This window comes from Nuphar pumila, chromosome 3 (assembly GCF_984573655.1).
Source record: "Nuphar pumila chromosome 3, dmNupPumi1.hap1.1, whole genome shotgun sequence".
Taxonomy (NCBI): domain Eukaryota; kingdom Viridiplantae; phylum Streptophyta; class Magnoliopsida; order Nymphaeales; family Nymphaeaceae; genus Nuphar; species Nuphar pumila.
Genome location: NC_143251.1, coordinates 753,391 through 768,111, shown reverse-complemented (window position 1 = coordinate 768,111; position 14,721 = coordinate 753,391). Strand labels below are relative to the sequence as shown.

The 14,721-nt window shown below is 38.3% G+C and overlaps 1 protein-coding gene across 1 annotated transcript in view; it reads right to left on the bottom strand.

Moving 5' to 3' along the window:
* LOC149841564 (cyclase-associated protein 1-like) overlaps window positions 1-7,286 on the bottom strand; it is a 47,745-nt gene extending 40,459 nt beyond the window's left edge. Inside the window, exons 1-3 of the mRNA XM_089998546.1 lie at window positions 6,693-7,286; window positions 5,928-6,096; window positions 5,740-5,804 (exon numbers count right to left, since the gene is read on the bottom strand). Coding sequence (XP_089854672.1) covers window positions 5,740-5,804; window positions 5,928-6,096; window positions 6,693-6,971 — 513 coding nt within the window. The 5' untranslated portion in view covers window positions 6,972-7,286. The remainder of the gene's footprint in view (window positions 1-5,739; window positions 5,805-5,927; window positions 6,097-6,692) is intronic.
* Window positions 7,287-14,721: the final 7,435 nt, after the last annotated feature.

The window sequence follows — 14,721 nt, the reverse complement described above, 5'->3', positions numbered from 1 at the left end:
CCATTCATAAGAAGCCAGGACCTTTCTGGACATCTGGATGGTTCCGTTCATGTTCCTCCAGAGTTCATACCACAAGAAGAAAAGAATGGTGAAGGAGATATTTCTATTAGCTATGTTAGAAATCCAGAGTATGTATCCTGGATGAAGCGAGATCAGGCGTTGGTTGCCTATATCACTTCTATATTGTCACATGAAGTGTTTATGGCAATCACAGATGACTGCTCCGCAATGCAATTATGGCACCGATTGGTTGACATATTCTCAAGTTTCTCAGGCCAGAGTATTATTTTTGAAAAAAGAGTTTCAAATGTTGAGGAAGGACTCCATGACTATCATGGAGTATTTGAACAAAATGAAGACCATTATGAATCAGTTGGCCATCGTGGGATACGCAGTTAGTGACAAAGATATGGTGCAGCAAACTTTGAGTGGGCTCGGATCGGATTATCATATGATGGTTACTTCTTTATTATGTTTGCCAGATTTACCTACATTTGAAGATCTTCGTGCCAAGCTTTTACAGTATGAGATAACCTTGAAGGGATTTTCTGAAGATACTCATGCTCAAGTTGGAGCACACGATGTCCTTGCCACAGGAGTTGCCTATGGACGAAGACGTGGTAGGTATGATTTTCGAGAAAGAGGGGGTCAAGAAAGAAATGGACAAGGAAGTTGTGGAATATTACCTACACCCAATATTCCTCCTAATGGGCAGAGGCAAAGATCAATACCCACTTGTTTTCTATGCAATAAAAGAGGGCATATCAAAGTTAATTGTTGGTTTAATCCTCAAAATAGAGGCAAACAACCAGAGACAAGAAAGGGGTCAGATCAATTGAAGAACAGTGGTGAAGTCAAGGAGTTGTTACCATCTGCTCTAGCTGAATTGAATTTAAAACAAAATGATAAGGGCACTTGGTATGTCGACTCTGGTGCAGCCACTCATGTCACTGGTGATGCTGGTAAGCTCCTAACTCTTGTTCCTTCTGCTGGTATAAATAGTATAGTCACTGGAGACGGGTCTCACCATCATATTTCTCATATTGGAAACTATGTCATTCCTATGTATACTTCTTCTCTTGCTCTTTCAAATGTCATTTATGTTTCGAATATCAAGAAAAATATTATTTTTGTCTCTAAGCTTGTAGATGACATCAATACTTTAGTTGAGTTTACTCCTTTTTTTGTTCGTGTCAAGGACCTTCACACAAGAAAAATGTTCGCTGAAGGAAAATGACAAGGAAATATGTACGTATTCTAAGAGAATCCTTCCACCTTAAAGCTCACATCATCGTCTTCTTCAGTTCCTCCTGAGAATGTTTTGTCTTTCTGAGTGTAATAAGCCGAATCTTTGGCATGGTCGTCGGGGTCATTGTAGTAGTTGTTTTATTGAAAAGCTTGCTTCAAGCAGTCTTATTCCCAAGTAAAGTCTAAGTTCAAATGTCAATGATAAAAAATGTTCTAGTTGTCTTCAATGTAAGAGTCATGTTCTTTCATTTCATTTTATTAATAAAAGAGATTCAAGACCATTTAAAATCATTTGTTCTGATGTTTGGGGTCCGACTCCAGTTCCCTCTATGTCTGGCACCAAATATTATCTTATTTTTGTTGATAGTTATTCTCGGTATACATGGATTTTCTTTATGAAATATAAATCTGAAACATTCAAGTTATTTCAGAACTTTCATTCATTTGTTCAAAATCAATTCTCTGACAATATCCTTTGTTTCCAATGTGATGGAGGGGGTGAATTCTCTTCAAATGACTTTATTAATTTTCTCCAGACAAATGGAATACGTAGGCAGGTGTCTTGCCCTCATACACCATAACAGAATGAGATTGCTGAACGAAAGCATCGCCATATTGTCGAAAGTGCAATGAGCATGATGCATGATAGTAACCTTTCAGTTACCTTCTGGGCAGAGGTTTTTCATTCAGCCGTTTATATCATAAATCGATTGCCCATGAATATCCTGGAAAACAAATCATCCTATTTTTCTTTACATGGTGTTCATCCAAATTATCATGATTTGCGAGTATTCGGGTGTGTATGTTATGTTCATGTTGACAGTTTAATGTGACACAAGTTTCAGGATAAAGCCTTGAAGTGCAGATTTGTAGGGTATGTTGATGATTATAAAGGGTACAGATGTTATGATCCCCTGAGCAAGCATATCAAAATATCCAGAAATGTTGTATTTGATTAATTGAATTTTTACCACAATGTTAACAACCTTCTTGAAATTGAAGTTTATCACCCATGGTTGAACTCTGATCTCTTTTCCAGTGTTGATGATGTTTATCCTTCAGAATGTAATCAAAGAGATGAGGGAAACATGCTTGATGTCGTACAAAGGACTCAGGAAAGTATCCTTTCAGATCCACCCTTGCCCCCCGAAAGGTATAAAGGCATTGTTTACTCTCAACGTGAGAAGGGGGCTCTCTCCAATTCTGATCAGGAGATGAATTCTTCTTCTGTTTTTGTTTCGAGAAGATCCACTCGACCCCGACATCTTATTGATAGATGGGTAAGTTATGAGAATTTCACTATGAATTTCCAACTCTTCTTAACCTCTTTAGGTAAAGAAGAACAACCCACAACATTTCATCAAGCAACAAATTCTAAGCGATGGATTGAAGCTATGAATGAAGAAATGGAGGCTCTTAATGAATGTGGCACTTGGGAGATTGTTCCCAGACCACATGATCGAAATGTGGTTGGGTCCAAGTGGATGTATAAAATAAAATATAAGTCGAACTGTACTATTGAGTGATATAAGGCTACACTGGTTGCCAAGGGATTCACCCAGGAGCAAGGACAAGAATATGATGAGACCTTCAGTCCGGTTGTGAAAATGGGCATTATTCTAATCATATTATCATTTTCTATTAAGCATCAGTGGATTATCAATCAGCTGGACCTAAAAAATGCATTCCTACATGGAACTCTGAAGGAGGAAGTGTACATGGAGTAGCCCACCGAGTATGCAGAAGGGAACTCCAAAGAATATGTGTGTCGATTAAAGAAAGCTATATATGGTTTGAGGCAAGCCTCTCGATCTTGGTTTGACAGTTTTTCTCTTGAAATAGAGAAATATGGTTTTAGTCGCTCTCTTCTTGATCATTCTCTTTTCATATTAAATGTAAAGACACAGTTACCTTGTTATTGATATATGTTGATGACATAATCATTACAGGTAACTTTAATGAACATATTGAGCAGGTCAAAGAACTCCTGAATCACAGGTTCAAGATAAAGGACCTTGGTCAACTGCGATATTTTCTTAGAGTAGAAGTTGACAGAACTATTGAAGGCATGACACTTACCCAACAATAAGTATACTATTGATGTTCTCAGCAAGGCAGGTATGAAAGATTACAAGCCTCTAAGCACGCTGAGTGTACTTCATCAGAAACTTAGTTCCCAAGATGGAAATTTATATGAGGATCCTATAGGATATCGCAGGATAGTAGGGATGCTTCAATATCTCACCTTTACTCGCCCTGATATTGTCTATTCATGCATGAACTGCGCATTAGACATATGGAAGTTGTTAAACGCATTCTTCGATATTTTAAGGGAACTATTGAGTATGAATGAACGGCACATGCATGAACTTCTTGTTTACACAGATGCAGACTGGGCAGGAGATCCAGATAAGCGCAGGTCAGTCTCAGGATATTGTGTTTTCATTGGCCTAAATCTTGTCTCTTGGAGTAGTAAGAAACAAAGGGCTATTGCAAGGTAGAGTACCGAAGCTGAATATAGATCAATGGCAGCTGCTACAATTGAGGTAACACGGATCAGACATCTGTTGACAGAAGTAGGCGAATCGATATCTAAATGTATTCTCTTATGTGACAATCAAAGTGCCATCAACATGTCATTTAATCCTATCTACCACAGTCGTGCCAAGTATATTGAAATTGATCAACATTTTGTGAGACAGAAAGTCGAAGAGAAGGAAATTGAATCATATTTTGTTCGGACTGTTGATCAAGTTGCTGACTTGTTTACCAAAGGACTTATCAAGGACAAATTTTGGATGTTGAAAGGCAAGTTGTTCATGGTTCAAAACCATGTACAACTTGAAGGAGGATGAAAAGAAGTCTTCATTCACGACTGGGTTTGGATCCTATCCAAACCCAATTCAAGTTTACTTAATTACATATTTAAGCACATGTTCATTAATGGTATATTGTAAATTTCTCTTGTTGTGTAATGGGCCTTTTCGTACCCTAGTAATTGTAACACCTTATACTTAATGGATAGCCAATACCGCAGCCTCCTGTTGAGGATTCTACAGCTCTCACGTATTCTCCCCTCACCTTGTGCTCAGTCTTGTGTATGAGAGAAGGAACCCACGATTTTTATCAGGGTCCTCATCATCATCATGCAACCTTATCACCTGGCTGAACTGAGATCTTTCCTGGATTTTAGTCCCTCTTGGCTACAAATAGATTAAAACTTTTTTCATTTGTTGGTGACTGCTCGTCACCAGAGTCCTATTTTGTTAATGCACCTTACTGACTTTCCTCTCACTCAACTTTCAAAAGAAAAAAACAAAAATAAGAATGTCTCCAGTAAATCTGATATACCATGATATTAAGGTAAAAGCTGCAAAACATGACATTGTTGATGGTATTATTGTAATCGGTCAATTTAGCAAGATGGAGATTTGGTTATTGCCGTAATAAATTTTTTCTTAGCATTTTTCTTTCAATGTTGATCTAGCTATTGTCATAATATTATTTCCTTTTTTTTTACAATTTTCTTTCCTATAGTAAGTGGCTTGATGAACCTGTTAATCTAGAAGGGGCAAAAAAACTTGAATGTTGTATTTTCTCTCTAATGCAACTTCAAAACTTATCCCAATTTCCCGGACAAGTGAGTACATCCAACCACCCCCTACAAAAATGTTGAATTTGATGGAGACTGTTCTCTCTTACAACTTATATGAATGAATGATTCTAAATAAAATTCAGAAAAACCCTGTCCAAACTTGATTACAGAAAAACACCAAACATAGAAATTGAAAAACTAAAAGGAAAAAATATAAGACAGCAAAAAGGAAAAAGACTCCACTCTCCCCCCGCCCCCGCCACCCCCCCCCCCCCCCCCCCACCACCACCACCACACACACACACACACAAAGCATCAAAATAATAGGAAGAGGGAGGGAAAAGACCAAGATGTTTTGGCCTTTTCGTTTCGGTTTAGTTAATATATAGTCAATTGATAGCCTGAGAGGCATAAGTTTTTGACTAATATTTCACATGGATAGCCAACAGTTGACGAATGATGGCAAGCTCGTAATAGTTAATTTAATAATCAATATTGTAACACGCAAAGAGAAAATAAATTACATAATCGTGACTGTTTTTCTTGTTTTAATGCATATTTTGTGTTTTTTTTCCTCTTATCATTCTTCTTTTTACCATTAGACTTCTTTTCCCGTCTTTCATACTATTCCTCATTTTGTTGACAAAAGATGAGACAGATTGAATTTTTCGAACATCTAAAATGAAGATGAGTTCAATGCCAAAAAATTGGCATTCTAAACTTTTATACTCCTTCCTTTTCCAAGGTAGCACAAAAATAGAAAAGCATAGACAAATATACCTCTATTCAAAAAGAAAAAAATAACTAAGAAAGGAGCTTGTTGAGAACAAGATAGTTGGGAATTGGATATATGGCTTGCTATCGAGATGGCCTGAACGGAAGTATATAAAGCATACCTTGTTGTTGTAGAACTCTGCCATTTGCCAACTTTCTTCTACGTGGGCAGTAGGAAGGCTCAGACCTTTGGTGAAAAAAAACATGAAATGCTTAGTGTACTCAACTTTATATACAAAAAGGAGATATCGTAATCGTGTAGAACGAAAGCTTTTTCCACACAGGCAAACCCTTAATGATCTGTGCTCACCACAATCCTTGCCAGAGTAAGCAATCCAAGCCAAAGCCGTCAGGCTGTCAGCTGTGGCCTTCAAATGGTTGAAAAAGTCTGATCGCCTTCCTTCTGTCAAGGCATTTGCTTTCAGAATCGCTTCATTCAGAGGCTTCAGGAATTCTGCCAACCCAGCATTATCAGGTTTCTGGAACATCAATCACAGCAAAGGGTCAACTTCCCCTTAACTTAAGTTCAGATTGAATAACCAGACATCCCAAATTCTAAAGACACCAAACTGAGATCGATTACCCAGTCAATCAATCGCAACAAAGAAATTACAGCAATAAGAAACTAATAATCCAGTAAGAAATATTCTTCAGACATTGACAATGAACACTAAAGTCCAATCCGTACAGAACTATTTCGGGATTTCGACTCATTTGATCTTGCTTCTGAAGTCGATTTTGAACTCATGTAGATCAAGGTTTTTTCAAGTTAAACCAACCTCGAGCAGAGTTAAAAAGTAACTAAAAACATATAAATTTTCACTGGGGCTGGCAAAGGATTTGATCCAAATCACATCCACACGGAAACACAGTGCGTAACGTCGTCGACATAGGTAAGAAAAAAAAATACGGATGATCAATCGCTCGCCACGATCAAGCCGTTGGCGTACTGAGGTTGGGAATTTTATGTAGTATTTCACCAATTTTAAACAAAGGAAGTGCTAGTGGCAAATTAAGAGAGAGAGGAAAACAGGCAGAACGGCAGGTTAAACGGGATGTGGAGGAGAGAGTCGACCTGGCTTTGCTTGGCCTTGATCAGGAGATCATTCTGAAGCAGAAACGCCTCTTCCAGGATCTTGGTCGCGTCGAGGACTTGGCCGCCGATCTTCTGAGCTGTTGATAAAAGCCTTCCGACGGATTTCTCGATCTGCTCGTCGTAAGCGACGATGGCCGGATCAACTGATCCCGGAGACTCATCTACCGGCGATGCTGATGTAGTGGGAGGAGGTAATTTTGCATTGAAGGCCTCCAGGCGGGACACCGCTGCCTCCAATCGCTCCACCAGTTTCTCCATTCCTTGGAGGGGGAAGGGACCTAGTTTGATCTCTCGCGAGGGAATAACGCGATCAACCACTTATTCTTCCCTTCTCCTCCGTAATTGGAAGTGAAAGCGTGCTTCTCTCTCAATAGATTGGGCGATGAGGATCGCTGCTGCTGAGGGTGAAACCGTTAAAGAGAAAGATGGAGGTTCTCAAGAGGCCGAAAAGCGCAGGAGAATCCTGCACTACTTCCGTATTTCGCGTTTCCCTCGAATCCTCTTCCGCTCTCTCATCCTTTTCCTTTTTTTCCCAATTTTTAATAAACAATGGGCAGTGGATGGACCTTTTTTTTAGAACAGAGAAAGCTGGGGTTAGGCAGACGCCTGATAGTTATACAACCATACCATTTGGGGGTTCGAACTTGCAACGTCCCAACACAAGGTCACGTGCACTAACTGCTCCTGCCAGACAAGCGTAGCCCCTGTTGGTGCGGTGGATGGATCTTTGTTTTTTTCGCTCTTTTGCACGTCTTAGGGTTGCAAACGGATCGCATATTTGATCCAAATTCGACAAATCATTCTAAAACTCGGATCCTTACATTAAGATCTGCACGTAGATTCGAATTGGTTTCCGATTTACTAAATCGGACTTTTATGGATTTAGATCTGGTACTCAAATCAGTATTTCAAGTCAGACTTATTTCAAATCCAGATCAAAATTCAATATAATTTCATTTTGTATAAGTAAATAGCTCATTTTTTATTGTTTTTACTGGATCACTTTTTTTTTTGAAAGGCAAGCTGGGGTTACTCTGACCCCTACCAGTTATACAACGATACCATGAGACGTGCACAAGCTGCTCCTGCCAGCTGAGCCCCCGTTGGTTACTGGATCAGCTAGGTATATTTTGGATAGAATCAACCCTGTCATATTGGGTCTAATTCAGATCTAGATTCAAATTTCGGATCTATATGGCACATTGCCAATTCAAATTCCGATGTCACAAGATCCAGCCCGTAGCCAATCCATTTGCTGCCCTACAAAACATGCCCATTGTCGTCATTTGTGTGTAAAGAGGAAGCACCTCCGTCAATGTACGATTGCACGGATGCTTATCAGGCAAAGGGGATTCGTGAATGTCACCAAGTCGATGAGATGCGATGAGTTTCAAACCAATGGGTGGAGCGTCCTACTGCTCAGTTTGACTAACCTAATAGGTCTCACATAAACTCATGCAGACTAGTCCAAGCGTCACATTCTTCAATGAATGTATGAAAGTGGTCATCCATCGACTTTCGAGGAGGGGTAACACTCACACTAGTTATATGTCATAGTAAGCAACACTAACCAAATCACTCACCTTAGGCATTCACTCGCCTAGGCCCACATCATCATACGTGGTTAAGATCATTTAATGTGATCTATGAAAAAATTAACCATAACCCACACACACCCTCGTGTGAACCAAACACTAATAATCGGGCTGATTATGGTGGGATTGTAAGTAAATCCCCAACACATGGAATGCATAAGCATAAGCTTTAACGTGATTCGAATGGGGTTATATTCACATGCTGGGAACCTTTTTTTTTAACCCTGTTGGATATGACCGACCCGTATCCAGCACCAGCCCGCCTTAAGTCACGCTGAGTCAACCCAAGTCGGTTGGAGGCAGATCGACCAGACTGGTCAGATCTGTCCATTTGCGATTATACCAAAAAAAAATCTAAGGTCTATTCGACGGTTCTAACCGTCAACACAACTGATTTAGATGCATGCTCATATTTAGTAGCATACGAATATGTAGATTTAACAGAAACATTATTTTCAATAGTGTTTGTGATGTTATCTAGTGCGAGGAAACCCGACACAAAGTATTCTTTGTGCATTTAGAAGATATAGCATCAATTTAGGTAAATGGAGTTAAACAAAGCATTTGATTGATCCTTAGTTTAATTACCTCATGCAAAAATGCCAGGAACGGTTGAACCTCGTACCGACAGGCGAGTCTTATTTTTCGAAATTATCTCGCATTTTAAAACGGAGGCGAGTTATTTTCAAAATCTTTTTCAAAGATCAGTTTGACTTGCAAAAATAAAATTTTGCAATAATAACAGACGGTAACTTCAATGACAAAAGTTCAATAACCACACAGATCAACCAACGAGGGGATGACCATGACTGTTTCATCTCCACAAGCCAAATTGTATATTGCTTACACAATGATCTTGTGCATTTGTTGGTCCTCCACCCAGCGTTGTTGGCTTCCGAATCGAAATTAATGAGGAATGGGTGAGCTTAACTGCGGTTGTAAAGGTGACAGGCAAGGTGGCCTTTAAGCGAGAGGTTTAGGCTGGCTTTTTGTATTCTGTTTGTTCTTTTTTGGCACCAAGTGGGGTCTTGCATCTGTCACTTGAGGGCCATAACCGAGGTTGATCGTATCCAACCCCTTGATACAGGAAACTTTAGGCTGGCAGCTATGAATGCGTCCAAAAGATCAAGCGGTGAGTCGTCGCTTCACTTTTTTTCTTTCCAATTTTAATATCATGGTAGCAGTTCGTTTCCACCATCTTTGTAGTTGTTACACGAGTACTTGAAACATGCTTAAGATATCTTTTTTTCTTTTGGGTGATATTTCTAATAGATGGGCCCTTCATTTGTTTTTCAAAATTGTACTTACCGAGCATTAAAGAAGCAACCCATATATTATACAACACCTGTTTGATCCGTTTTAAACTTCCACTATGAGTTGAACTATCATGAACGCCAGGTTCCTTTTTCCATAGTTTGTAGAAATTGACACGACACCCTCTTAAATTTAAAGGGGATGGAGCTTGCTTTGATTTTTCTGTGGTGACATGTTTGAGGGTTTGGTGATGAGTACGAGAAGATGCTTTCATGTGGTGGGAAGATGGTCTACGACTGTGAGGAAGACCACAATCATGTCGACTAGATGGTAACTCGGAGTCTGTATTTGAGCACCAGAGAGAATATGTTGGTTCAACGCCATCATTGAAGTTGAGCCCATCTCCCTCCTAGTCGCTTCTCACGTCTGAGCTATGAGAGGGAGAGATGTTTTCTTCCCCCGAAAGTACGTACAAGGATAACCTAAAGTAATGACCCTGTACCACACTCAAAGGTGAAATATGTTTTCATCCAAATGGGTTCCGAAGGCAGGTTGCTAGCGGCACATCACCTAATCAAGTGATAAAAAGATAAAACGGTTGTTGTTACGGGTTTACTTTTTTCAATAAGTTAGTGCGGCGTGATGATCCTTTCTTACCATCACAAGCATTTCTATCGCTTTGTCACGGGCATAGAATACTTCACAAACCCGCGATGCGTCAAGCTGCCCAAACTAGCCAGCCTAACGGCCAAATGTTGTGTACTAACACTTTTTCATGTGATGAATCATTTTCATTGACCCTGCGCACCACTTCGTGTACAGCTGCCTAGCGAAAGCTGATCAAGCGCATTTTTAAACGCGCATTTCATGCACTACAACAAAGTAGTAGATTAGCGACGACCACATTCCGTCGCTAACATGGTTAGCGACAACGATGCGACAGTATGCTTACATCGCGAATATTTCGACGCTAACTGGCGACGGAATTATTCTGTCGCCAGGTCCATCGCTAATTGCGACGGAATAACGAGCGCTATATTCCGTCGCCAATCCGCCGGTACTAAACGGCGACCGCGGCTTGGCGACGGATTTAATTCCGTCGCTACGCCGTCGCTAGATTAATATGAATAGCGACGGATGGTTCCGTCGCTAATCCATCGCAAACACGAAAAAAAATTAAAAAAAATTTATTTGAAAATTAATTACCGAGAACTGTACAATTTCTATTTCCTGTACAATTTATATTTCCTGTAAATAAAAAACAAACCACACAAAAAAATTCATATAACAAGTATCTACAACAATTAATCGTTCCACCTTAAAATTAAGAAGTTTAATTATTTACAATTCAACAATTACAATTAGGAAAAATAAAAAAAATAGAACTTCTTCAACACAGTCCTCTAATCATCGCTAAGATTTTGTGCGTCTTCTTGTTCATTGTCTTTATCTGTCCCTTCAGCTCCACTACCCTGATTATCGCTAACAGCCTACACAAGAAAAGAACAGTCAGTATTGATAAACAAAATATAATGAAATAAATTACACACTATATGTGATTCTATCATGTGCTCATGTGTGATCTAAGGCAATAAAAAAACTCTATATGTGATTCTATCATGCTCATATGTGTGCTAAGGCAGTCAAAAAATTGAATATGTGATTATAGCATGTTCATATGTGTTCTAAGGCATCTAAAAAAACTCTATATGTGATTCTACCATGCTCAGATGTGCTTTAAGGCAGGCAAAAAACTATATATGTGATTCGATCATGCTCATATGTGTGCTAAGGCAGTCAAAAAATTGAATATGTGAATATAGCATGCTCATATGTGCTCTAAGGCAGGCAAAGCCAAAAATTTTATATGTGATTCTATCATAAATGATATATAACATGTTCATATGTGTTCTAAGGCAGTAAAAAAACTCTATATGTTATTATAGCATGCTCATATGTGTGCTAAGGCAGTCAAAAAACTGAATATGTGATTATAATATGCTCATATGTGTTGTTAGGCAGTCAAAAAACTGAATATGTGATTATAGCATGCTCATATGTGTTCTAATGCAGTCAAAAAAACTTTATATGTGATTCTATCATGCTCATATGTGCTCTAAGGCAGACAAAAAGTTATATATATATATATATATATATATATATATATATGATTCTATCATGCTCATATGTGTGCTAAGGCAGTCAAAAAATTGAATATGTGATTATAGCATGTTCATATGTGTTCTAAGGCATCTAAAAAAACTCTATATGTGATTCTACCATGCTCAGATGTGCTTTAAGGCAGGCAAAAAACTATATATGTGATTCGATCATGCTCATATGTGTGCTAAGGCAGTCAAAAAATTGAATATGTGAATATAGCATGCTCATATGTGCTCTAAGGCAGGCAAAGCCAAAAATTTTATATGTGATTCTATCATAAATGATATATAACATGTTCATATGTGTTCTAAGGCAGTAAAAAAACTCTATATGTTATTATAGCATGCTCATATGTGTGCTAAGGTAGTCAAAAAACTGAATATGTGATTATAATATGCTCATATGTGTTGTTAGGCAGTCAAAAAACTGAATATGTGATTATAGCATGCTCATATGTGTTCTAATGCAGTCAAAAAAACTTTATATGTGATTCTATCATGCTCATATGTGCTCTAAGGCAGACAAAAAGTTATATATATATATATATATATATATATATATGATTCTATCATGCTCATATGTGTGCTAAGGCAGTCAAAAAATTGAATATGTGATTATAGCATGTTCATATGTGTTCTAAGGCATCTAAAAAAACTCTATATGTGATTCTACCATGCTCAGATGTGCTTTAAGGCAGGCAAAATACTATATATGTGATTCGATCATGCTCATATGTGTGCTAAGGCAGTCAAAAAATTGAATATGTGAATATAGCATGCTCATATGTGCTCTAAGGCAGGCAAAGCCAAAAATTTTATATGTGATTCTATCATAAATGATATATAACATGTTCATATGTGTTCTAAGGCAGTAAAAAAACTCTATATGTTATTATAGCATGCTCATATGTGTGCTAAGGCAGTCAAAAAACTGAATATGTGATTATAATATGCTCATATGTGTTGTTAGGCAGTCAAAAAACTGAATATATGATTATAGCATGCTCATATGTGTTCTAATGCAGTCAAAAAAACTTTATATGTGATTCTATCATGCTCATATGTGCTCTAAGGCAGACAAAAAGTTATATATATATATATATATATATATATATGATTCTATCATGCTCATATGTGTGTTAAGGCAGTCAAAAAATTGAATATGTGATTATAGCATGTTCATATGTGTTCTAAGGCATCTGAAAAAACTCTATATGTGATTCTACCATGCTCAGATGTGCTTTAAGGCAAGCAAAAAACTATATATGTGATTCGATCATGCTCGTATGTGTGCTAAGGCAGTCAAAAAATTGAATATGTGAATATAGCATGCTCATACGTGCTCTAAGGCAGGCAAAGCAACTTTATATGTGATTCTATCATGCTCATATGTGTGCTAAGGCAGTAAAAAAATTGAATATGTGATTATAGCATGTTCATATGTGTTCTAAGGCATCTGAAAAAACTCTATATGTGATTCTACCATGCTCAGATGTGCTTTAAGGCAGGCAAAAAACTATATATGTGATTCGATCATGCTCGTATGTGTGCTAAGGCAGTCAAAAAATTGAATATGTGAATATAGCATGCTCATACGTGCTCTAAGGCAGGCAAAGCAACTTTATATGTGATTCTATCATGCTCATATGTGTGCTAAGGCAGTAAAAAAATTAAATATGTGATTATAGCATGTTCATATGTGTTCTAAGGCATCTAGAAAAACTCTATATGTGATTCTACCATGCTCAGATGTGCTTTAAGACAGTCAAAAAAACTATATATGTGATTATACCTGAGAGGGACCTGGAATCGAAGATCCCCTATCCTGAACAGCGGCCTTGATCTCATTTCGGAGAAAGGGGGCGACGGTGTATTGGAAGTAGTTATTCAGTGATTCATTAATGATCTCGCGTACATCATCATTGGAAAGAATAGTCGGCTGCTTGGAGCTTATGTCGGCGCAATAAGTCGGTGAGCCGTAACTGGAAGAACTAATAACTGGTGAAGTGTTCATATTACTCCCAAACTCGATCACGCGTCCTTTTTTGGGTTCACCTGCTGCAGTCACCCATGCTGTAGGATCAAATGATGGATGTTGAGTAGCGTCTTCGCCATATCGCTCTACCATCTGTTGCTCATATGCCTCCTACAAAATAATGTTTAAAGTATTCATTAATAATTAATGATAACATTATGATAACTTGCATATATATTGCAATGATTATTAATAGAATTAATACATACCGTTGTCGTTCTCGCCTTCTCTGATACGAAGACTACCGTGGTCTTCCGTTTATGTGTTTCTACAAACACATCCTTATATGGTACACTGCCTCCTTTTTCTGCTTCCTGCGAAGTTAAATGATAAAAGATTTAGTACACAAGTTTGCAACAATACTTATAAAATTAATATTATATATTGATGAGTTACCATTTTCTTTAGGTGGCTCCCAAATGTCTTAGATCCACCTGTGTGTAGATGGGCTTCGGGCATCTTCGATCGATTTTGTGAAGCCTTCGCAGAGCGATTTTTAAATGCATCTCCCGCCCACTTATCGCACATTTCATCCCAGTAATCTCTCCTGATAGTAATAGGACCATGGCCCTTCCACAGTAATGGATCATCTACTACGCCAGGTGCTTTTTTTGCTGCAGTCTTCATAGTGTGCAGCATGTCTGCAAATCGATTGGCAGCCACCTTCTGCCACACCTTCCTTGCATCATTTTCTTCCACCGTAGTTGCGAAGCGATTCGAAGCCTACAAATATTATCAGAAAGTTAGTAGACATTGCTTAAATAAATTAAATATGAAACACATTAACTATGAGGAACAACTATATACCATGAATGAGGACCACAATCTGTCTAACACCTCCTTTGGGTACTCTTTCCATTGAGCAACTGGTCCTGGTAGATGTTGAAGAAGTGAATTCCTAATCTTCCGTACTACTTCTTGTGGCTCAAACCTCGTGTTGCACATGAATTGTTACACAGTAA